Source organism: Molothrus aeneus, chromosome 1 (genome assembly GCF_037042795.1).
Source record: "Molothrus aeneus isolate 106 chromosome 1, BPBGC_Maene_1.0, whole genome shotgun sequence".
NCBI classification, from domain to species: Eukaryota; Metazoa; Chordata; class Aves; order Passeriformes; family Icteridae; genus Molothrus; species Molothrus aeneus.
The window spans coordinates 29,675,922-29,702,830 of NC_089646.1; the positions used below are offsets into that span (position 1 = coordinate 29,675,922).

At 36.0% G+C, this 26,909-nt stretch overlaps 1 protein-coding gene across 2 annotated transcripts in view; it reads right to left on the minus strand.

Moving 5' to 3' along the window:
• Positions 1 to 26,909, minus strand: part of CRPPA (CDP-L-ribitol pyrophosphorylase A) — a 104,629-nt gene that overhangs the window by 16,174 nt on the left and 61,546 nt on the right. Inside the window, exons 9-10 of one of the 2 annotated variants that reach the window (XR_010785021.1) lie at positions 25,813 to 25,941; positions 24,574 to 24,727 (exon numbers count right to left, since the gene is read on the minus strand). Coding sequence is in view for 1 of the 2 variants with exons in the window: in XM_066565478.1 (XP_066421575.1) it covers positions 25,813 to 25,941 (129 nt within the window). In the remaining variant the exon portion in view is untranslated. The remainder of the gene's footprint in view (positions 1 to 24,573; positions 24,728 to 25,812; positions 25,942 to 26,909) is intronic. The other variant, XM_066565478.1, reaches the window with a different exon arrangement.

Below are 26,909 nucleotides of genomic sequence, written 5' to 3' on the forward strand. Positions count from 1 at the left end.
CAAAATTGTTGGATTATTCTCTGAATCTAACAGTCAAAAATGAAAGCAAACAGAACACTAAGTAGCCTCCAAACTCATAACAAAAATCTTGATAGCATCTAACCATTACAGATCCTGGATGTAATACCGCTGAGGAATTTCAAACTCGTTTTAAAAAGTCAATACTTTTTTTAATAGAAACTGTATAACAATAACAACATTTATGTTTAAGGGAAATGTAGTGGCTTAATTTTGTGGAGTTCTGGTCTTGGTATCCACAGTTACCAAGGAAATAATAATACTCAAGAAAAGGTCAGTTAGTCAAGTGGGAACACTGGATGGCACAGATATGAATCCCAGCACTCACCATGTGAGCTCAGTTATGAGAGCCTGCAGAGTTATTATGTCATAGATTTGTTTGGTAAAAAAGGAAAGGAATGTAGCTCTGTTTAAGCCTTATCCAGAATTAAAAATCAGTTCTGCTGTTCAAATAATTTAGGTGTTAGTTCCAACTAGAAAGCACAACTTTTACTTTTTCTCTTACTTTGACTCACTTTTATTTTCTTTCTTCCAGCTTCCGTATTTGCTTCTAAATTCACAGCTGCATTTAGAAGTGCATGTATCCTTTTACATGGGCACTGATTTCACATTGTTCATCTCCTCAGCCTGTACTGATTAGATAAATGTGTGGTTTGGCTTTTCATGGACATGCTTTAAAAGTTTCCTCCAGACAAAAGAAGTAATCTCTGACTCCATTTCCACTAAATCCTCTCTTGATTCAATATCTCTTTTGTCTTCAACAAACTGTATTCCCTTGTGCCTGCTCTTGGCCTCAGCTTTTACCCTGAGTGTTCTGCTTCCATAAATCTGCTGCCTATTCAGTCAGCAGAATTATGTCTGCAGCAGTACAGACATGCCACAGCCCCTTCTCTTGACACCCCAACTTGTCCTCAGTCACAATGTCCCCTTCACAATGTCTGCTGAGATTCTCTTTCCATTACTTACTTGAAGCTTACCTGGTAAGAACTTTAACTTTTGCTGCTTAAAACCCTTTTATATGCTCAAAATGAGATTCCATTCTTCCAGTCAAACAAATCCAACAGCAACATATTCCCTTCAAGGTCCATTAGGAAAACACAGGCTTCTTTTGCTTGAGGTTGTTTGTGGACTTGTTCCAGTCCAAAGATGGGATTTAAAAATCCTCTCTAAGTTACTGCATTTTGATTATTTCGAACTGGTTTCTGTATACCCTTTCCTATAACCAGATCAGACACTAGCAGAAAGGATTTCCTGAACTGTTTAGGCTAATCTTCACCTAAAAAATATTTTTGTGTCCATGCCTCAGTGATTTACTCTTCCTATAACAGTGATGGTGCAGCACACATTTTTACACTATATAAACTAGACAATATTATAGAAACATGTAGTAGAAAAAACTTCCTGTCTTCCACTTCCCTGAATTTTTTTTTCAAATATTTGCTCTCTTACCAATATCCTGGACAATATAAGCAATAAATTCCATAATCTAAACTTTCAAAACACAGGTCTCACTTTTATAGAGAGAATCATTAAGTCCAAACTCACAACTGAAATCTTTTATAGTTGCAATTCATATATATGCCTAGAGTATTATTCTTATTGAGAGTAAATTATCTGACTTATTTTTCCTTTTAATTTTTTCAATATACCTTTATAAGTTTCTAATACTAGGATGGAAATTTGAAGTGTGCATTTTGAATGTGAATTTTGTGTATTTCTTCATGACCAATCTCAAAGCTTTATGAATGTACACTAGAATTAATTTGTTCAAACAAACTTAAAAATAAAAAATGGTTTTGTAAAAAATGGCAATAAATATCAGTTAGGGCCATTATAGTTTTGCAATGACATTTAAAATGATTAATCAGGAAATCTCTAAACATCAACATAAATATCAGAAAAAACGTATTTTAAAATTCAGAGCTATTTATAAACTGTAAATATGCCAAAAATCATCTTCCCCAAAGCATTTCTAGATTCATCCCACCTCATTAGGATGCATTTAGGGAAGTAATGAATTTTAAAAGCGTTGTATATGAATCCTTGTTTCTGCAACTACCATCATATTAAGTAAACAAATCACAGAATCATCAAGGCTGGAAGAGACCTTCAAGACCAGCAAGCCCAACCATCAGCCCAGCACCAGCAGAATCATCCCTAAGCCATATCCTCAAGTGCCACATCCAGACACCTTTTGAACACTTCCAGAGAGTGTGACTTCATCATCTCCCTGGGCAACTTATTCCAAAGCCTGACCACTCTTTCAGTGAAACATTTTCTTTTCTAATATTTAAATATGTAGCAATCAAATTCATGTTCTGCAGTCAGTAAATACCAGGAGCTCTAAAGCCAAATCAGTAAGTAGAAGCGATCCTTTATTGTGCTTAATTGATAATGTTCTGAGAAAGCTGCCATGGACCCCAGACAATTCTCTGTGTCCTTGTGTTGGCCACTGTGATGTTATATTCTGCTTTGACTTTGGTATGTGCTTAAAGGAACCAATACTGTATTTACACAATAGATAATATATAAACTGTAATAAGTTATGACAAGCATTGTATTTCAAGACAATTATAATTTGCCTCTAGTAGATTTATAAGGCATGGAACTAAATACCTATTGAGTTTTACCACCCAAGAAGTACTGTTTTGGACTGAAATGCCTGGATTATATTACTGATATAAAATGGAAAATAAACATCAAAATAAGGAAACGAGAAATAGACTGATTTGTGAATGATGTCATTGCACACCAGCTCCAGGACATTAATTTTATCAAGAAGACTGAAGTTACTTATAAAAGCAATTACTATCAATTACTTTTCAATTTCTTAAAAGTGTTAGGCAAAGAGAAATACAGTTCAGATGAAAAGAACTAGAAAAGTCTGATAAGCAGTATTACAAAGCAGAAGTATTGCATGATTGTGAGATTCTGCCTGCACCCCTGTTTACGGTTCATGCACTAATATGATCTGATTTGATAACTTAGAATCTGAAAATAGTTTTTTTAAGTTCAGATATACAGAAAGCACTCATTCATGACCAAACAGTCAAAATTCAAGAAGCTTAATTGCTTGCATTTATTAAAAAAGACAGTACATGAATCCTTGTATTTAAGTCAGGTAATTCAGACTTCTGTGTCACTTGCAACTGCACTTAAGGTTTGTAACTTGTGGAATCTTGTAAAGTTTATTTCAGAATCAGTTCCTTTTCTTGAAAGAAGTGCAAAAACATAAAAAGCATCACAAATCACCAGAATAGATTAGTAAGCTACTGCCCAGGTTGCCAGTCCCACCTTATGTAGAGAGACATCCAAGATTCAGCATCAACAGATCACCAAGACTTGGTTTCGTTTATTTCACTGGATGGAACCACGTCCCAGCAGAGGCTGTGGGCAATAACAAACTTCCTCAGCCTTACAGTGGGTAGATATGTACTTTCTGATATCACACACAACAAACACCATGTACTTCAGGTGCAATAATGAGGATGGCTTCTGGCCAGTGCATTGCAAGGTTCTAATGGCATCCTAAGAACAGCACCTTTCTTGGAAAGGTGTGAAAATGGCGATATGAATTGCTCATTTGTCACAAATTTATCCACAGTGTACTTAATCTGGGATTCTAAATCTTATTTGCTTTAAGATAAAGCATTATTGACAACTATCTGTACCTCCAATACAGTTTAAATCATTCTTCATAAAACATGTAAAATGCATACCTTTGTTTCTACTATAAAAAATTTCAATTATATCTTCAAATGCCAGCCATCAGAAGTAGAAATCAGCATGAACAATGTGTCAACCCAAAGTACATTTTGTCCACGTCTGCTACCTGTCTATTGCTTTCACTCTTTGGCAAATTCTGCTTGTCAGCTGTAGCTTCAGACATAACATGAAAAGTAAAGAATGAAAACCAGAAGGTGGAACACTATTGTGAAGCTTAAATGAGCAAACTATAGAATTCCATTACATAAATAAAAGCAGGAATCAGATTCCAAAGGAAATGTAAAAAAAGGTGAGAAATCTGGCTTGTATATGGGTCAGAGTGTTTTTTAAATGTCCTTCTGTACAACATTAACAGTTCTGAGTGCTTATAGGGATGAAAAAGGGATGTAGCTACAAAAACTTACTTTAAATTTGGACAATCAGATTGACACAATCCACAAGAAAGTCAGAATAGATATTTATATCTAGATATTACAAGATATATCTAGTATATATAAGATAGATAGATAAATATATCTATCTACTAGATATATCTAATATATATCTATATATTACTAGTATATATCTAGATATTTATATCTAGATATATATCTAGATATATACTAGATATTTATATCTAGTAAGAATTCAGCAGAATTTGAAATATCCCAATATCAGGATGGAGACAAAACAAATTAAAATGGAAGAAGTTTCCATTCTTCCTTGTGGTCAGCAAAAAGAGTAGCTCTGCACATTAGAAGTCTCCATTTGCAGTATTTACTACACCTATCCCCCAAGGTAAGGTAAACCAATTAAACATGAACATTTAAGAATCCTAACACCTAACTGAGCATAATTGAGTTGAGAAGTTCCACAAGCTTCAGTGAGGGTCAACCTAATATTAATCTCATTTGCATTTGCTAAATGCCTAGATTTATTAAACAATTGACAGAGCATATCAGAAAAATGAAATATGCCTGCCAGATACTGTTACTTAATTCATGGAAGGTATACAGTGAAGCAACAGATAAATGACACATACTGTATGTAACTCACAGATACTGCCAGTTCACCTAAAAGTTCATTTTGACAAATGAAGAAAGGAGCTCTAAAAATGCCCCCTGCATTATCTGTAACTGCATGAGTTTATTGAGTCTATTCCCAAGCCATACCTATCAAACCCACTCAGTTAGGCAAAGACAATTGTTAATGAAAAAATATTTTCTAGTTCAATCTGCTCAACCCCTGCTACCAATCAGTATTCAACAGTGCACTTCCAGAGTTGCCTGAAGTCAAGCTGACTTCAGGCAACTTTGGAAGTAAACACGCTGGAGGAAAGAAACTTGACTCTTCCTGTGCCATACCATGTTTCTCCATACTTCCAAGTTTGAATAATTTCTCAGGAAGTATTTTTCACATCCCTTGTCAAGTACAGTTAAATCTGTGCCTTAGCTCTCCTGATCTCATCCTTACATATCCAAACTGCATTCCTCTACACTGCCAAGGTTACTTGTCTTTGCTTCCACTAGCTATGCATTTCTTTCCTACTCCTCAGTTTAAAATCCTTGCTCAGATCTCAAGACATCCCTTCCAATCTGAAAAACATTCCTGACAGTGCTGTAACAGGCATCAACCTGGAGGCATAACTGTCAACATTTATCAGCATATGAAGCAAAACTGGGGGCAAAACACCAAAACAAAAGCACAATGTACTTTATTATCATACTTTTTGAGCAGCGCTGTTCTCAGCTATACAACACCTCTCAGTGCACCAGTGAAATCACTGTACATGTATATCCTCAATGCTCTCTTAAAATACCTCTTGTAATTGCCTACTTCTCTTACAATGTCTAGAATGTTATTTTGCATAGAGGTGTTTACTCTTATATGTCATATCAAACACAGTCCTTCTTGCTTAAGCTGGAGCATGTGTTTCAGCAAAACTTTCAATCAACAGCAACAAAGTTTAAATGGCATTTATGTAGAATGTGTTTAACAAACACTTAACAGAACACATTATCTGCTTGTTACAAGGTTATTATTGATGCTGGCCTGTGTCAGCAAGATTGTGGCCAGCAGGAACAGGACAGCATCCATCCACCTGTACTGGTGAGGCCAGTGCCAAGGTTCTGGGCCCCTCGCTACAAGAAAGACATTGAGAAGCTGAAGTGTGTCCAGAGAACGGAGCTGGTGGAAGGGTCTGGAGCACAAATCCTATGAGGAGCAGCTGAGGCAGCTGGGGATGCTCAGCCTGGAGAAAAGGAGGCTCGGGAGGGGCCTTATCACTCCCTACAACTCCCTGAAAAGAGGTTGTAGCCAGGTGGAGGTCAGCCTCTTCTCTCAGCCAACCAGTGACAGGATAAGAGGAAATGCAGTGCCAAGGGAGGTTCAAGCTGGACATTAGGAAACATTTCTTCACAGGAAGGGCTGTCAGGCATTGGAAAAGGTTGCCCAGGGAACTGGTGGAGTTGCCATCCCTGAAAGTCTTCAAGAAACTGCTGGTTGTGGCACCTAGTCCCATGAGCTAATTGACAAAGTGGTGTTGGATCACAGGCTGGATTCAATGATCTTGGAGGTCTTTTAACAGCCTGAATGATTCTGTGTGTGACTGAATGTGACTATTCACAGACAAGCCCTACAATTGTTCATCAAACCAGCAAGTCACCAGCTGCCTTGTATACCTTTGTAGATAGATGTTTACACTTAAGAGAAAAACACATTCTGAACTCTGAGCATTAGAGCTGACAAGCAGACTGGGTAAAACTGTACAAAGCTGCTATGTTAATACCAGCTGGCTTTAAATGTCCCTGCGCACTGTGACAAAATGCTTTTTTGGTAACTGCATTCCCACCACTTCACATTTTAAAACATTCTCTAGTTAATGACCAAAATACTACTGAGCAATAACAATGCTTATTGTTTTCACACTTTTTTCATCTTCAGTCTATCAAAATTAATTGCCATGAATAAAGCAGATGATGAAGACCATTCCTACCAAGACAAGATCCTTACGTACATAATTTTTTTATCAATTATGAACTGAACTTCATGAAGCATTTCCCATTACAGTTTGCTTTGCACTCAATTTTAGGCACACAGTACCTTCACTATCTGCACTGTCTTCCTCATAACCAAGCACAATCCTGAATATCCACGAGGCAACTTGGGTCTGTGGAGTCTGCTCATCTCACTGTAAAAGCACATAAACAGCACCTAAAAGGAACCACCAGCTCCACTTAGGATCATGATGCTCTTGCAGAATGATTCAGATTACCACACATACCCAGTGGAGAGTGTTTAGTGAACTTTGGGATATATCAGGAATAATTTCTGATAATCAATATTTGAGAAATACTACCTGCATGGGGCAGCCTGCTCAGAATATTCTCATCTGATGAGGGACATGAACAAAATAACATCTGGAAGTCTTTTATATCACCCACCCCTGTTTAAAAAAAAAGCTATTGTCTGAGTTGATGATTCACGGTTATAACTTTCCTAGTAACTGTCAACTTTCTCATGCCAATTATTTAAATATCAAAATAATATATTTGCCTGAGGCAATAAAAAGCAATAAAATAAGAGCTGGCAGTTTTACTTACATTATAAAAATCTTGATTCAAAGAGTTCATCCAATTAGTAAAAGAATAAATTGCATCGTGTACCTTTTAGCTAAAGTGTTTTATGCTGTTTTGATTTAGATTGTATTTGTGTTTGAGTCCAATAACAGTGAGTGAGAGTGACAGGGATCCATTTTGTGGATCCTGCCATCTGGCACAGGATCCCCTGGAAGAGTCACAGAACATCTGTTTAAGCACCAGATGTTCTCGAGGCAGACAGAGGACTTGTGTGAGGGGCACAGAGGGTAGAAGGTCAATCAGATGGGTGTCTCACTGGGCTGGAAGAGGTCTCTTCCCAAGCACAGCCAATATACTAGCTTTTATATCCAGGCTTTTTGGGTTTGACTTGAGCCAAACATCCATTCCAGACCACTTCTGCTCAATACCAGTAAACAAAAACATAGGAGCTGAGTGGAAACTTCTGGACAGGGGTGGGAAAATAGGGAAAATGAAAATAATTTAGAGTAAATAATAAAAGTAACAGGTAATTCTGTTGCTGAAGGGAGTAAGGGACAGGGACTATTTGATTATAAAAAGGATGCTGATGCAGGTGAAAGGAGAAGAGAATTTCCTGCACCGAAAAGATGAAAGGAGAAGGGATGATTGCCGGACAAGATGGAAAGGCAAGCAGCTGTTGAAGGGAGAGGAGAGTTGCTGCTACTTTCCAGTGCAGGAGGGACAGGAAACTGAATCTCAGGTCAATATTTTAACCCAAAGAACCCAGGAAAAGAGTATCTTCTGGAGTTTCCTAAATTCAGCTGTCTTCACGAGGTAGAGCAGCACAGTAAGAGCAGACCAATGCAATGATGCTGCTGAGGACCTTGTAATTAAGCAATATACATTTTGCAGATTTTTACTACAGTCTAGTTCAAATCTAAGGTCCAGATCAAGTGTTTTTACTCCAGCAATTCCAAGGATAGTTATCTCACAAATCTGGTAAAGAGCAGATATATCAGGTGGATACTCAGTGAAGCGCTTCATCATCCTTTGTCTGTCAGACAAGGTAACACCAGGTGGCAGAAGCAATGACATGAATCTCCTTTATAAGCCTCATATATGGAGTCAGCCCTTTCTGTTCATCTTTGTTTCCACTTTGAGTCTTCCTGTCTTTTGTTACATTGCCACCATAAAGCCATCAGGAGTTCCCTCCCTCTCCTACTCTTCCATCTGTAGTAGACACTCTGTGACAATACCCTAGATGAACAGAATTCATGGATCCACTTGAGTCTGAGAAGAGAATGTTTTCTAGGAGTCTTTAGCACCACTGCTGCTTTGACTCTAGTCTGATACCAGTTGGAGGCACCAGAATCTCTGGATGAGACTGCATCACCCTGGGACATGGATAAAGCATATGCAGAACTTCAATATGCAGAGGCTTACAGTCAAAGCCTTCTGCTATGAGTTGGCATTGTGATTTCACCATGCTCATAATAAATTTCAGGTGCCTATAATTTTTTCAGTTACAGTAGGCAAAGATATAATCAAGATTGCTGGGGGTGTTTTTCAAACTGCATTTTTTGAAAGTGTGTACATAACTCTATATGGAGAACATCTTTCCTCACATGAAGCAGTATGATATGATTGAACCTAGAGACGTTCACATTACTCATGAAAACTCCAGTGGAACTGGTACTGGAGGGATAGTGGTGTCAACAGCAAAGACTATGAGGTTTTATTAGTCTATAGCATGAGCAGAATATTTCAGTAGTATCTTCCAGATGGAGCAATACAATCTAGGATGATTCCACAGAGGGTCCCTTTGTTATACTAGAGTTGCAACTTAACAAAAAAATAAACAAAAAAATGAGGCAAAACACTATAAACATACTTAATATTAGTCAGTTATGCTAAGATACTACAACACTAGTACCAGAGGGTTACTTTGGGGAGATTCATGTGGGGCTCTTCCTTCTATAGTGCTCAAGTACTGACACAGCCTGAAAACATTTCTAATCTGACAACCTAAAGCAGCAATGCATAACTAAAAGGCTTCTCCAAAGCTTGTTCTGGTGAATCACAGTATAAAACCAGAATTTTACAGTTAAAATGTCCAGAAAATATCTACAAGTCTTATGGGAGAAGTTTCTTATTCTTGCAAGTCTTAGGAAATCTGTGTATTTATTTCGGGGGTTAAATTTTGCAATTCCAAAAGAATAAAGGGCCCTACCATTGCTTCATGTCACTTTTATAATCCTATTTTAAAATGCTATCATCACTAATAATAAACTTTCCATTGTCTTTCAAATTGAAAGTTTTACTTTGCTAATGTTAATTTTTATAGCATTATCAACCAGTCTTCAATAACAGTGGGGTTTTGGTTTTTTTTCAATAGGATATACCAGCATCACTGCAGAACTCAGTTGATTGACACTGAAATTATTTTTCCCAAAGCATCTCAGACAATAATTGGGTCTCTACTGAACATCTTCATCAGTCATTAAGGAAAGCTTTTTAACATGCATATGCAGGGAAATATGATGAGTAGTCTGGCACAATTATTTTCATAATTGAGTAGCTGTTATGAATTCCATTTTTGTAAATAGAAGCATAAAATGAGGAAATCTCCACAACTTTCCTGTCCAAACTCTTGCTCCTGAGCTATCCACATGAAACCGAAAAACTGAAGTACCATTACTATGTCAACATGGACCATAACACTAACAAAATCCTGCTTCTCACAACCAGACATGCAGACAAACCCTCCATTCTCCTAGAACTCACAGGTTCCAGGCTTCTACCCAGCCTACTTTAAATTCAGCTTCCTTGGATATAATTAACCAAACTTCACATTGTTTATAAACATATATAAATACTAGAATGAGGTATCAAAATAAATTCTGAAATACTGCATAATTAATTTGCATGCCACTTATTTTAAAATAAATGTTGTTCTTAAACACCATAATTGTGGAATATCAAAGCAACAGAATAAATCAAAATCTTACAAGGTAAAAAAACAGGCAAAACAAAACAAAACAGAAACCAAACCCCCATTATTCAGCCTTAAAGCTCAGAGTGAGGTAGGATCTTTTCTCTATTCCAAGCTTATGATGGAGAATTCCTCACCACTTTTTCTTTCTCTCAAATCTGATCCTGTATGTTCATTCCTCCCAGATCTTCTTAGAAAGGATGACAGAGAGACTCAGATCTGTATCTCCAGATCTGGCCAGACACAGCATTCCCTAGAATGTGTTCCCCCACACAGAGCATAGCATCCGTGGTCGTGTCATCAATCACAGATGCAGAGAAATGAATAAAAATGTGCTTATTTCTAAACCTGATAGCTTGTTCATGCTTGAAAAGAGATAAATCACTCCACAAGTATCTCATAAATAATGTTCACTTACAATGAAAGCATTAATAATTGCAATAGTATGTATGAAGAGCTATGCAGAAGGCCATTCACCTATCACAGGGTGTGGAAAGAAAAAACTAATAGCATGAACAGTTCAAAAACTCTGAGACACAATAGACTTAAAAGACATAAAATGCTGTGGGGAGGAAAAAGTGGAGTCACACAAGAAAGTTGTGAAGTAAAGCTGTGAATCCGTACGCATTCCACTCCTCCGCAGATACTGGCCTGGGGCTACTATACGTCTGGAAGAGCGTGTCTGTGTGGAGATTTACGAATTAACTGCACTTCATTTTCAAAAACTGCTATTCATCATCACATGGTGTTTTCAACAAGGGCAGTTGAGCTAAAATGCTTCAGCTGAAGCCACTAAGTATTTGCTAACTTGATACTGATGTCAATTCCAGGGTGGAGAAAAGCACAGAAATTAAGGATTGTGGTAGGCCAATTTCACAGGAATTTTGCAGAGAACCCCATTTTCTGACTTTTACAACTCCTTTCTGCTACTTGAATTTTTACTACAGCTCACTCTTCCTCTTAGCTTACACTAAAAACATTGCATCCTAGCTTCTTCTCTACTGAAAGATGCTGATAATCTCTAGCAAGTGAGAAAGATGGAATAGCAAGAACATGATCTGCATCACTGATAATTTCATTTATATCTGACTGATCAAGCAAAAAAGAACAGTTTTGTAGTTGCTCCCACTTTAGCCTTCTCTATGCCATGATGAACAGATACTGTTCATCAATACAATGGCATGCCATGTTTCAGTGTAGGGTGCATTTGTAACTCCTGGCCTTGAGTGTTCCTGCATGGATGAGCATGTTTACGAATGTCTTGGTTTAAAATAAACATTAGAAACTTGAGTAATAAATATATAATCATCATCTGGATAAAGATGCCTAAAATCCTACTGCCTCTGACTATAATTATAGTAATAAAAGTATTGCTGACTGATGAAGAAATGTATTATTTATGCTGCAGGGATTGCAAATCAACACTTTTTTATACTGAGTTAAGAATCCAGTCTGCATTATAAAACTTCATTGGTATATAAAATAATTACTCATTGGTGCATAAAATAACTCACCTCTGGACTGCACTGATTAATACTTCTGTCTCTCTCCTCCTGTATTATCTTTTTACTATGATCTATATTATTGCCATGATAATAAACTCATCAATTCAAGACAATACTTGGTCTTTACTGGATAAAACATGTTTATGTAAAATGTATGCTCATTGTCCTAAATCACATCTTCAAGGTATCTTTCATATGTAGTAAAATATTGTCTCAGTAGATTAGAGCAAATATTTCCAAACATGCCTACAAAGCACAACCCTCAGAAACCTCTTATCTTATTTTAATATCATATCTTTAATCTTATTTTGCTCACTATATCCCTGGAGTGAATATTAAAAAGAAGACCTATTTTACAGTTGCCAAGTGGGGATACATCATCTGAACTGCAAATTTAAATTTAAATGCTTTAGATCTTCTAGAAAGATTAAAAATGTAAGTGATATTTTCATCTATATTTATGAAGTACGAATTGATAGAGTTTCCAAATTCTGGCAGTAGGAGTGGAAGAGCCTTCCCTCATTCAGAGATGATGTGGTTATTGCAATGCTTTTCCTGTTCTCAATGGAAGAGTTGTGGACCATGGTCTACATTCAATGAGCCAGCTTATAATTAATTTTACATTAGATGCCTTTTTGAGAAAATAGAGAGGAAATAAACAGTTCACTGTATCAGTTTTCAATTTTAAAATAGAAAGATTAACACAAGTGTCAGAACTCAAATAATTAAGGAGTTTCTGTGCAGACTATTTCAGGATATTTTTGCATAAAGCATTTTAATAGCATATGATTATTCACTTTTCACTCCACAAGACCAATTGGGAACAGCACTAACAAGTGTGGCAAACTACCAAGACTGGTAAAATGATCATGGACTCCACTGTCTACTCCACCCATGCCATAAAAAGCCAAGTTCATTGCTGCTGCCCAATTCCCAGTCTTTTTTATTTCTTTCTCCTGCAATGTTCCCTCCTGTCTTGCCTTTTTTCTCCCCCCTGCAATAAGGGGTGGTGTCTCTTTACCCCTTATTCTCTCTTCTTGACGCCAGGTGCCCAATCTGAGGGTGGTTATGAACACATGAAAACCCTATTGCAACTAAAACACATAGTGCACCACAACCAAATAGGAGCAATGAGCTGCAGTGTGTTCCCTGGGGAAAAAAAAAAATGAGGGAAAAATGCCAAAGCCTCTGTGGGGTCTGTTCAAAGTCTTTGTGGAAAGGGCAGCCATAAAGAAAGCTGAAACCCATGGACAATAATCCATGATGAATACAGAGGAATGTCTGCAAATTTCACTAGCATCAACAGTGTACGTACAAGAGAGAAGGGTTATAGAGCTGAATCACTTGGCTAAATCTGGATTAATCATCAAATCATATAATATCCTCAGTTGGAAGAGTCCGACAAGGTTCATTGAGTCCAAATCACAAGACAACCCACAAAATTACATCATGTGCCTGGAAGCATTGTCTCACAAGAAAACAGTAAAAATTGTTCCTAATATTATGTTGGCTCTCCCTACCAGGATGCAGCTTATCTTCTTCAGTAAAGAAAAGTGGGAAATGAGACTTTAAAATTAAATTTAATTCATTTACTGTAGCTTCCAATCCCACCTTGTCTCATTGCTCAGACTGGACAGAGTCTCCAGTAGCAGGAACTCTGTCAAGGATCCCTGTGACCAGACAGAAGCTAGGACACTATAGCAGCTGCACAAGAGGAGGAGTTCATCAGATACATAAGAAAGCATGCCTAATACATATAGAGCTAAGATACTGCTCACTTTTTGCAAAGCACAATGTTAGGAAAGGCTACAAGTATTTTTAAGTAAATGAACAAATCACATAGCTCAAAACACACTGCATAGAGTAAACCCACCTTCATCTGCTAAGAGAACTATACAAATAAGAACATTTCTTTCTCAATTGGAGAACCACCTCTATGCGCAGCCAAGAAAGTTTTTCCTAATGTTACCAGAAAAGCATTCTATTTTTAAGTGGAAAGCTTTTCTTAAATTTTACATTCATCTTGTACTTACCTTGATTACCAAATAAACTCAAGTCCTACAGATAACATGAATTTAGAGTAAACACAATTTATAAGGATATCAAGTTACAGTGCTTACTAAAGCTTGTAGAAATAATAATCATGCTGCTACGAATGATAAAATCACAGGAACAAAAAGAGCCATTGGACTAGTAGCATTGAAGGGTACTAGCTTAACCCAATACCAAAGTACACAATCATAGGATCACATCATGGTTTGGGTGGGAGGCACCTCTAAAGGTCATCTAATCCAACCCCCTGCAATGAGTCTTCAACTAGATCAGATTGCTCAGAGCCCTGTCCAACCTGACTGTGAATGATTCCAGGCTCTGGGCAACCTGTGCCAGTGTTTTACCACCCTCAGTGAAAAAACTTTTTTATTTAATTTAAAAAACTCTCCTTCAGTTAAAAACCATTAAAGTTTCTACTGCTTCTCTACAGTAACATCACTTTTGCCTGTAAACTTGAATGTCTTTATTCTTTGGCTGAAAAACATCAGCAAGGAGACACAGTTGCTACATTATCAGGATACAGAGGGCTTTTTCTGCAAAACACTTGCCCTAGGATTAAACTTGTTGCTGCACTTCAGTATGGAAACAATGTCAAAAGCCATGTGCAAACGTTCCATTTCATACTAAACTGATGCTGCCTCAAATGATTTAGCAATGTTTTAGATTGGACACTGAATATGATTCCCATTTTGGCACAACTTGGTGAAAGCTTATGGTATAAATTAGCACTCTAAGGTCCTCTGACCAAAGTTCCCATCCCAAGTGAATCTGATCCTTCACATCCTTAATTATACTGGCAAGTACTCTCTTAAACACAGCTGTACCACTTCTAGCAAAATGGAATATTAATACAGAATCTTTGGGGGAAAAAAAGCCAATGCCAACCCTTGATAGTTTTACCAGTGCTTCACAGTTTTTAAGAAGAACTTTTTACTTTAAAACAAGTTTTCCACTCTCTTTTTCTGTAAAGAAAAAGCTATCTTAGCTCTGCCCCATTGTAGCACTTTAGTTTGTGGTGGTCTTTGATTTGAGGGAAGAGTGAACATTATTTTCAAAAGGCAACATGAAGAAAGATCCCGACTTACAAAAAAAAGTAGTATGTTACTCTGATTTGAGCAGTTGCTTTTCAATAATAACCCTGAACATTTCTATATGTCTCTGTGTTCAAAAGGATGTTGTTCATGTTCCCCTTAACCAAGAATATGGAGGTGGTAATTAGGCATGGAGCCAGTGAGTCTCCAAGCAGTTTGTCATAATGCTATAATATCAATTAGTACAAAATATGCCCTTTTCACACAGAAGGAGTGAATGGCCTAATTCATACCATAAAGAATTAGAAAAGGAAAAATATACAGAGTTAATTACATAACAATGTTTGCCAAGCAATGAATAGCTGAAATAGATGGGTATAAGAAACAAACACGTTTCAGATAAGCTTTATCAAGTCACTAGCTTAACAATAGGCAAGATTGATAAAGTTACTAAAACCAATACAGAAGGAAGGCAAAGACAACAATGTTTGCTTAAAGGAACAATCTTGCATGTAGAGTGAAGGGGTTGGATGATAACTTTTTTCTGTCACTTAATTACTATTTTTCTATGCGTGAAGAAAAAGCAACATTATTAGCCACTCATTTTGTTCAGAACTGACATTGAAATCCATCTCTTTTAGAAACATACTTGTCTCAAGCTTTTAGAGACATGGCTACAAGCGGTTGCTGGCACATGAAACCACAGTGGCCCTTCCACTAGAAATGCAAACCCTGTTAACAACAAAAGCAGCAGTGCAGCTGACAGAACTGCCATCCTCCCTTTGCTATTGCTGTGACTGACACACAACTTGTCTATGAAAACTTTCAGCGGCTGTTTTCTCACACCACTAAATTTCATCCCCACTCTCACTCTTGGGATAAACTATTTCAGCAAAGAGATTATATTGTTTAGGAGAGAAAGAGGTTTTTTTCAATTCATGCCTGAAAAAAGTGGGGTAGTATGACATGCCAGTAAGAGTTACTAGTATATTAATCAACAAAATCTTACATCAACTGGACATAGATGCATGGTTAGCCCTTATTTAGTAACAGCTAACTACTTAAAATTTGGTTTGGAGTAAACTTTAGGAAGTGGAATTTTGACAAACAAACATGCTTAATGGAACTTCAGAGTGCAGTAAATAACCCCAAAACATTTTGAATCTCCATAAACAAAGCAGATTCATCTCTAAAAGATTTAGAAACAGCACATGCAGAGAACATATACTTCCATAAAAAAATAACTCTTCACTTCAGAGGAAAAGGCACATGCTCTCCCTTTTGACACCCCAATATTTTGGTTTATGAACTCCATGAGCTTGTAAACATAGTTACGCCATAATTATGTGGAAGAATCTCTGTGCCTTGAGCATGGCAAGCATAGAGCACACTTGGAGGACAAAAATCAAAAGCTGAACTATGGAACTGGTATCTGACCTAGTTGAAGGAAAGTTCTGAACCCATTTTATTTCATTTTGAATAATGAAAGACCTCGCAGGAAAAACATCTAAAATTGCACAGTTCTGGGAGCAAGTGACCATAAAGGTTGGTGGGTAGTGAGCCTTACAAAGCATACTTCATTATACTGCTGCTGTTTAAGTAGAAATCACACATTATCTCCATCTTTCATATCATTTGCTACAATTTTGCCTACAAAATTCAACACCTGGTCTACTCAATTTAAGCACAGAACACTGGAATTAAATAAACAAGGGAAAAACACTTGAGCTCATAGCTGCATAAGAATGGAAAGACTGAGTCAAGGAAAAAGTTGAAGGCAGAGGTTCTGCCAAAAATGTGCATTCATGCTGCTGCCAGTACCACACAGGTTGAATAAAGCTCAAATGCAAACAATCCCCTTTTTTAAAAGATTCTGCTGGGTAGAAACTTCAAAGAGCAAAACAGTTATAAATCAAGACAATTTATATAAGTACATTGCAAAGTAATGGGGCATGGTGCTCAATAGAAAATGTGACCTCTGACCTGGTGAGAAAGTACACTGTAAAGCTTGGAATATGGTTAAAATATTAGTTATGAGGATGAATAAAAATTGGCTTAGGAAAGTAGCTCCTCAAAGAATGCTTTAAAATCAAATTTAATGAGTTCAGACTGAAAATGCTGGAAAATCTATAATGGTGACATTTTCCACTTTTATTCAATCCAAGTATTCAGCTGGAAAATAACTTCCAGGATATACTTCACAACAAAATTCAGATGAAAATTACTACCCAGTGGAGGCTTCCTATGATCTTTCTCTGATTTCTGTTAAGCCTCAATCCACACATTTCCACGTCTTAAGAGAACAGTTTAATCTAACTTCAAACACTCTGCATCTCATAGTCTTGAGATATGAACATATTTTCATATTCAGATGTTCCAAAACATATTTAGATGAAAGCCAGCTGAAATGTTTAGAAACTTAACATTGGTGAGATGAAGATGCCACAAGATTTGCTCCTGTTATCTTTGAATGTTAAATAATAAATAGTCCTCAGCAACCACAAGCCAGCACCAGAATGCACTGTGATTGTTCTGGCCTTATCACTAATGAAGAGAAGCACCAGGTTCCTAGTGGTGTGCATCATCTCTAGTTTAAAAATTGCCTTAGCAGGCACAACAGCCTAATAATTTCCAATTTAAAACAAGAAAATTCTGAAAAGACACAGGAACTACAGAATAGAAAGCTGTAACTCTGTACCAGAAAATTTAACAAACAGTTAAATACTCAATAGTAAGAGCAGGGAGCAATTTAAGATGAGAAAGTCAACATGTTTTTGTTTTTAAGTTTGGATGTGCATTCTCACTGTATTTCTTCAAAGGAGTGGGTGACAGTTGACTGAATTTACTGGGATTTCCAAAACTTTCAACAAAATTCTTCCCCAAAGGTTTTGAAGAAAAATAAGGTTCCAGGACATAAGACAGAAGACCTTCCAGAGATAAATCCTTGTTTAAAAGACTGAGTAGAGTGGGTAGGAGAAAATGCTTAGTCCTCAGAACAGAACCCACATAGTTCAGGTGGAATCTGTTATAGGATCTATGTTGTTCAACACATTCATAAAATTATTGGAAAAAATAGCAGTAATAATATGAGTTTGCTTATGATATGAAGACCATGAGGGTAGTGGCTGATTGGCATAGAATACATGAGGTTCATTATGAACTGAGTAACTCGACAATAAAATTATAAAGGAAGTTGAACATAAGTGAATGTAAAACAATTCATCTGTTTTTCAAATTCTAAATTATGAGATCTCAACATACCAGTAGCAAGCTCCTGTGCTTAGGACACTAGTTTGCAAAGAACCACCTCTTTCTTTGTTTTCCAATCTATGTAGCTGCTCGCTAGGGGACACACTGGAGGCTAAAAGTTTACACAGATCTCAGAAGACAAGAGCATGGAGCAGAAACCCATCAGGGCTAATACTTCCACAGAAAACCTCTCTGGCTCAGGAGATACTTAGGAATTACTGAGTGTAAGGAGAAAATTTAGGGGTGTCATATATGCTTGCCCTGGTCTGATTCTCTCCTAGGGATTTCCTTACAGCTACTGTTGGACACAAGACAATGACCTAGATAAACTTCTGATCTGGTCCATTATGGTCATCTTTGATGCTGTGATTTTGTAACATAATAAATCCCACTGCAGCAAAACCCAAACCTGGGATGCATCAGAACAGATACTTCCAGAGGAGATGGGTGACAGATCAGAAAAAGGTCCAAGGGCACAAAACAGCTACTAGGACAGACCAGGTATCACTGGGATCTGATGGCTGTGCATGTTGGCGCATTTTTCATTCTTGACATTATTGGGCCTTTGCCATGTGTAATATCACATTTTTAAATACTTCAGCACTGGGTGTGATGCATAATGGATGACTTTCACTGAACAATTGGACACAAACAACAAATAAGACTTGAGGCTTAGTGTCAAATACATACAGAACCCCCAACCACAGGTCTTCCAGCCCTTCCAAAGAAATACCCCAAAGTTAGCCTGAGGTTGGATTACTTGACTCCTACTAATATATAGCAGGAGAGGATGAAAGAGGAAATTAATACTCCCAATATAGATTTGATAGTTACTATATCTGCTGCACAAATTTTAGGAATTACCACACTATAAGAGCCTGAAGAACTGTAACCGTCACTACAATGTACAGCTTGAAGGGATTTTTTGTGTTTAAATGGCTGAAGCATTTCCTAAGTTTTTCTGGTCCAATATAGTGATGAAAATTGCTACAACCTTAACATACTTTCACTATAAAACTAAACTTTGCTTTGAAACTGGAAAAAATTATCTGAAGAATTTCAGCCATATTTTTAATTGAAAAAGCGCACTCAAAATACAAAACTCATTAAGAAACCAACACAACAGAAAGCTGTTAACATTTTCAAAATGCCTCTTAAGCACACAGAACAATTTTAGAAAGCTTCTTTGTTACTGTTGTTTCATGTAATCAGAGCTAAGCTAGAAAAAAAAACCAGAAGTATTCTGTACTATAGGTATTTTAGTCACCTGCTAAATGATGCCTCTGGGGGACAGCATGGAAGCCAAGTGAGAAGATTAAGTTTTGATGTCCAACTTAGACAGTAAAAGAGTACAAACATCGCTTTAAGTGGAGAATTGCAGCACAAACAACTCAAAAGTGCGACTGCCCTTAAACAGATGCAATGGACTTCAGAGGTTTCTATCAGGCAGGCTAGCAATGGAAAGAAAAGTTAAAAGGCATTTGTTTGCAAACAAAATTTTGTGTCAAAGTCCTTTCATCTTAAATGTTTATGTTTCCATTAAGAGATAAGAGGTCAACATCAAAGCTTTAATAAGAAATAAAAATCAGAATAACTCATACTATCAGATTTGAAGATGAAACTCAGATTTGATGCTCATAGTATTTGTTTTTGCAAATGGTTCCAATTCAATGTTTATTTCCTATTACAATAATGTATCCAGAATAATTTAAACTAACATACTTTTCAAGTTCCTATATTGTATATCACATATTTTCCTTTTCACTTGGGAGTCTGGTAGTTCATCTCAAATCCATTTGTTCCCCAAAATTCTTCATACTAAGGAGCTATTTTTAGAGGATAATGTATTATACAATTAAAATGTCCACAAAAGAAACAACTGGCGACCTTTATTGAATAACACTGTCAGAATGACTGAACTGAGGTAAAAGAGCAAGGATGTTTAAAGGCCAATTTATGAACTCACGACTTTTAGGATATGTCTACATGCCTTAATCACTTCGGCTGACAAGTTGATGGAAGAACTCTGATTTCTCCAATTATAAGTTCAATAGCTGAAGCAAGACTAAAAAGGTCATGTGTAAAAGGCATAAAATATTAACCTCATAGTTTTCTGTGCAGCTTGTTAAACTCCCAGAACTTGTAATAGCAGAGACAAATTGAGCAACTTTCTGACCTTTCTGTGATAAAAACCTACAGTTATTTAATGAAAGCCCTAAAGGTTACCAATTATTTTTCTTAAAAGCCCATCTTCCTGAGACTGGGAATTTGGTACTGCACTGAGAAATTAGTTTGTGGAAATATTCATTTGAGTGCTTTTAGAAGAGTTGCAAATCTGGAGAAAATCCACTGTTTTGTTACCTGTTTTGGCTAGAAGAGGAGGAAGACTTGAGGGGAAACAAGAGAAAGGTGTCAAGAGAAAAAAAGCAAGAAAATAAAAGAGCACGTATGCATGCATTCAAGGTAGACACACTAAAACTCTGAAATAAAATAATTGCAATCCCATTTTTTTGATCAATATTATCCAGTTTCAAGCTTCAGGATATCTACTAAAATGTGCAGCCAAGCAGCTGTGCTTCCCACAATGTCATGCACCAAAGTGTTAAAAGCAAAAGTGAGGTTGCAAAGGTCTGTGTTTATGACCTTTCCTAACTCAAAGCCCAAAACTTCCACAACATTTGGTAAAATTTGAACTAACACAATTATTAATTGACTTATGTTCCAGAGACATGTTCTTTTTTAATTTCTTGACATTCTCTGAATGGTACAAAATAGATGCAAAAGTCCAGGTTGATCAAATAGATTTCAGTTCAAAATACAAAGCCATATTTGTAAATCTTTCTCATCATGTCAGTTCTACTCATTGCAAGATATGCATCCATGACTGATTGCAGATAGTACTAATAAGGATAAAAATGTGTAAAACCTCCATAAATATAAATTTCTGGTTTTACTGGTGAATAACTGGCTATGAGTTTCTATTAAGAAAGCTACAGATTCTGATTTTTATGAGCCTATCCAGATAGAAAGTTTCAGACTCATTTGGTTTTCCTCTTTGTCCCAAACTCCAAGGAAAAAAGACCACTCTGGCTCATCACATAATTTGTACAATTTTCCTTTGATGAAAGAGTGTATAGTCCATAGGATCACGAAATTAAAAAGTTCAACTTCTACCTGTTGAAAATACTAAACAGTAATTACTTGACCTTTAGAATTTCTCAGAATAAATGCAAGCTTCCATATTCATTACAATCTATTATGTCATTGCAGGTGAAATTTAAAAAAATGTCATTTTAAGAAAAGTGAAGTCTCCAGGCAGCATCCCAATCATTTTAATCAGATTGCAATCATTTGACCAATTCTATGCTTATAATTAAGTGAATTGAGAAGTATGCAGGGGTCATGTGCAGCAGAACCTCTTTGTTTTTAATGAGTTTCCAAAATTTTATTTTGTGATTTTGCTTCATTTGCCCTCCAGGCTCATTATCTCACTACTGGTTGCCAAAGCACCTTTTAGTTTGCGGATTATCCCATTGAGGGGTGTGTTCCCTCTTTTGAGAAACACTGCCTTAATGTTTACCCATAATATTATTTTAAGGGATCTTTGATGAAAAAGAAATCATAAATGTTTACCTTTGGGGCTTACCAAGACAGACATAAAACACTTCTAGCACACTAGGTATTTCTTGAGCCATCAACCACACTGCAGACAAGCCTCTTGTCTTCAAAAATCTTTAAGGCTACAGTAAGTGTTCAGTATGTTTGCATAAGAAAACACCCACAGTTCAGGTTCCTTTCGGTTTCACGCAGCTTCATAACACTTATTCTATTACATCATTTGTCTCTTTTTAGTGTACTGTGATTTTTCTGGCTGTCAGTGAATAGTTCCTTTATCTTAACCAAACAGAAGTTTCAGAGGCAGAAGTACTTGGGCCCACTGTACCCTAGGCAAGGCCCAGCACATATTTGCTGCTCTGACACAGCATTCTGTCAGTGCTTCTCTGAAGTAGGATAATTTTGAATTCATACAGTTCTATAACCAAGATATATTAATTTTACTTTCTTATTTTAAAGCTTTCTGTGGTTTACTATGTCCATCCAAATGTGCTTTATTTTGGATTGTTACTGTTCCTTTTTAATCCCTCCAAACAGTAACAAAGTCTTTATTGAAACTTACAGGCCAAGACTTTATTTCTGTAAACATTACAAGCTGTTGAATTTGAATTCCCATGCTAGGAAATGCTTTTATTAGTCTTTTTTTATTATTTTATTGATCATTTTTGTAATTCAGTCATAAGACTGTTATTATTATTACTATGAATATTTTTAAAGGGAGAAGAGCAGTAAATAAAGAAAATAGCGTTTTTTTAAACATTACTGTCATATTCAAGCATAACCCCATTAACTACCTAGCACATGTTTAAAGATGATAATGTGTGTGTGCGAGAGATCAAGGCCCAATTTCAGTATTATTCCATTGCTCAGAACATAGAACAACAACATGCAGCTGAGGTATCCTCCCAAATCTTGTGCCTCCAATGATATAAATCAATAGTTTTAATATATATCCATCCCTGCATGGATGCAATGGTTTGACATTAGCTTTCATATTCTTTGGGGTTTTAGCAGTTCTTAAGTCTCCTTCTAAGTACAACTTTATTTACTAATAATTTGGCTTCTTTTTACAGGTTTTCCTCCTAATATTCAGGATCTGCTTTCTCCATTACATCCTACTTGATATGATTATTAAAACAAAGACTCTTATTCTAATATATAATACCATGCCAGACATTGCTATTTTCAATGTGAACTTCTCATTAAATTAAGGAGTTGGAATTTTACTAACTTTTCATCAACACTTGCCAGTAATATCATCCATAAAAAAATGAACCTTTCTCCCTATTTTTACTTCACATTGCTTATCAGCTATTTCCTTCAAAATATCTGAAAAATGGTCAAAAACAAATTCCCTAAGTTCAGACTCAGATACTGAATACTCTTTGGTCTTTTGCATTTTGCATGTGCAAACCACTTCTAACATCACAGAACTGTTTTAGAAAAGAAAAAAAAATCTTAAGTGCAATTTAAATTAACTGTATTTTCAGCATGCAAACTAGAGATTTTATGAAGTGGATCTGTATATCAATATCAGTAATGTGGTATCCTATGCATGATGTTTATAAGAGAAATAACTATTTGTGTACCAGGCACTCATAAAAATACTTGGCATCTTTTTCTAAATACCAAACAAACACTGCTTTTAAGAAGTGAAAATAAAGGCTCATACTTTTTCTTAGGGCTTCACATCTCCTTCAATTCCATCAAAACTGAACTCCATGGTTCTATAAGCATTTAATTTCCACTTCCAAAACATTAAAAAAAAAGTTATATTTTCAAAATTTATTTATTTCAACAAACTTGCTTTTCCAATGCAAAATCCAAAAGACTGCTCCCATTTTCTTTTATATCAACGTATCCTTACACCCACTTAATCATATAACCCTACGAAACATGACATCATTTCACCTGAACATTACCATGGCCTTGTCTCATTAAATTCCTTTTTTTTTTTAAATTAGGAAATGTGTACCTATCAGCTGTGTATGTCTGGTAGTGATGATATAAACCTGTCAGATAGTGGACAGCTCCAAGGAGTAACCTGTCATCACTCTTTTCCTGAAATAAACTACAGCTTTCTGGGAATTCTAGAACACATCAAGTGACAAAAGTTATTGCAAAAATAGGCTATCTTGCATTAGCACAGGTGCTTTTTTGTGTTTCTCCTTCTTCTGGACTCCCCATCATGCCTATATGAAATTCCATCCTCAAGCATGGAACTCATCTACAGGTTTATCTATTAATAGCTTGTACTAGAAGTAAAATACCTTGGTGACTCTCAAATCATGCTTTGGACTTAAGATTAAAAAAAAAAAAAAGAAACTGTTTTAAAGATGTTTTTTCATGTAAAAAAATTGCTTTTGTTCACAGTCTCTCAGTCCTACTCAGACCAGCAATAAATTTGGGGCTATGTAATTTCTAGATTCATATATCAAATCTTTCCATAGATCTTTACCTAGAAACAATAATGTTCTATATAGATCTGCAGACAAAAGTAAACTTGATACATATATCAAATATATACAAATGATGTGTACAACCCATTCTTTTGTTATTGATCAAAGTAGACAGCAGGAACTCAAGACTATATTCCTGTCTCTGTGAGCAGGGACATGTTTTAAAGCCATTCTAAAACAATCAGCTAGAAATAGTTTACTTACTTTTTAAAGTGTTTTAGTCTATATAAGACTTTCTCCATGCTAATAAGTGATGATTCTCACTGCAATGATCTTACATAATGATTCTAGCTTTTTATTTTCAAAGAATGGAGGCAGCAGTCTGCTGCAATCCTCTTATCACCACAGATCAAGAATTCCCACTCAGATCTCAACTGCTCTTATACGTACCCATTAATATTAAAATGTCTTGTTGCCATGCACATCAAAATCCACTGAAGATTATAAAAGATTTTTTTTCTTCCAGTCAGCTTTACTAACTGTTGCTATCCACACATGTCTATTTGATTCACTTCCATATAAAATCATATACACACAATGAAGTCTAAAAGGCAAAAACTGCAGTTAGACCACAGCAATATCTGAAGTGTTTCTTTTTACCATGATAAGGTGACTCTTGAGGCTATATTTCAATAGTTATTAAAATTATTTTTATCAAAAGAAGCCAGAATTCACCCTGAAAAAATGGGGTTTGATAGCAGCAGAAAGATAACTGAACAGCTGCATGTCCATTGGTGTTTTACAAACAAGAGATGAATTAATGTCATATAATAGCAATGTTCCTATTGCGTTGGCATTAAAAGTCTAAAAAAGCATAAAGTGATAGGTATTGATACTCACAGCTCTTAATAAAGCAATATAATTTGATGGGAAAAATTGAGTGCTTGGTGTACCAGAAAAAGATTTAAAACTAAAGCCAGATTTAATCAATTATAAATAAACCCAAACACATAATTAAAAAAAAAAGCAGTTAAGATTACATTTATTCTTCTTTATTAAATTTCTAGCTTACTTCTTCCTTCAAACTTCAGTTTGCTGAGTTAAAAAGCTGAAAAATTATATCTGCACTGGAGGCAAGGCAGCCCACTCTTCTGGTTGACAGAACATGTTTCCCAGGCAAATGGTTTATTTTTAAATAGCTTTTGTGAGTACAAAGTATGTTGGAGTGCTAACTCTTTTTGCCTCCAGCTGAGGCAATTTGCTGCTATTACCGACACTGTTTCAACACCTATACACCATGCCCTTCCTGTCACCTGAGTACCAAATTCTGTTTTGATGAGGGACATAAAATACTGGAGAACCACTGACTGAATGTACTTCCACTATTTTTCTCTTTTTCTAATGCTGAGAAAAAGCAATTTTCTAAGAAGAAAAGCAAAAATGGTCCTGAGGTTTTAATGCATTTCTAAAAAATGTTTACATTTACTCCTCTCTAATCAAAAAGCTTACATTTTTTTTCATAACTACAGGCTTGTCTGAATTTTGAACAAGAACAGGCAAGAATCTTCTAAAAAAATCCTTTTTGTGCCATATTTATTTCCCTTTGATTTTGTTTTAAATGAAGATTCTATCATTAATCATATAAATTGCAAAAGAAGATAATTTGCACACAGAAAGATAATTACATACCTTATATTGGATAAGGAGACCATAAACTAAAATGTTTTTCTTTTTAGTTTCTCTTGCAAATGTCTTGATCGTAGTTAGGTCTTCCATCCCAATGCTGAAAGAATTATATTCTGGAATATCCAAGTGCACCTGCAAAAGAACAGATGAGGAAAAAACAAAATCCACTTTTTCCATAGTGTGCCAGTTTAGACTGATGGTTTTTAGTATCTTATTTTTAGGTGTTAAGCACACATAAAAATACTGACAAAAAAGGCATTTCTTAGCTTCTATTTACTACTGAATTCCACTACTTACACATTTAAGGGCATGAAAACTATTTTTTCAAAGCAGAAGAAACCAATATGCCAGAACATGTCATACATCTTAAAAATATTCAATTAAATTTGAAAACAAATAACATTCTTTTATAAGCTCTAGACTAACTTTCAGAGGAGATTTTTTTTGTTTGCTTGGGTTTTTTACTATCAGAGGACTATAGAATACACTTATCTTTCGTAAGTATCTTGAAGGTTTTCAAGACAAATCTAAATTCCTTCAACTTTAATTGGAAATGTACTATCCTTTCAGTATAGCAAATTAGTTGCCTTAATTGGGTTAATTTCAAGATAATACTTCAAGTTTAAAAAGCAGAAACTACCTCAAAAGAAGTCTGAGACCTTGGGCAGGGAAAGGCAGGTCTCATTTCCATCAGGAATGCTGCACAAACATGGCAGATCTCACAGGACCTGAACTGAGTTTAAGAAGTGTTTGGACAACGCTCTCAGGCACAAGCTGTGATTCTTGAGGTGTCCTGTGCAGGGCCAAGAGTTGGACTCAATTATCTTGGTGGGTCCCTTCCAGCTCAGAATATTCTGTGCTTGTATGACTGGTATTTCCAAGGAGGTCTCAACTAGCTCAATCCTTTCCCAAGTCTTACATATTCCACATTTTAATCAATTTCCCTCATAAAACTTCTATTAGCTGTAGAAATCAAAATTAAGTATGATGATTTGTACATATAATGTTTCAGTGTCTATTAATAGCAGAAATACCTTTATTCCCAAAAGGAAAATTATTTCAAGTTCTCTTTGTACTTCATGTTCCATTTATACTGACAG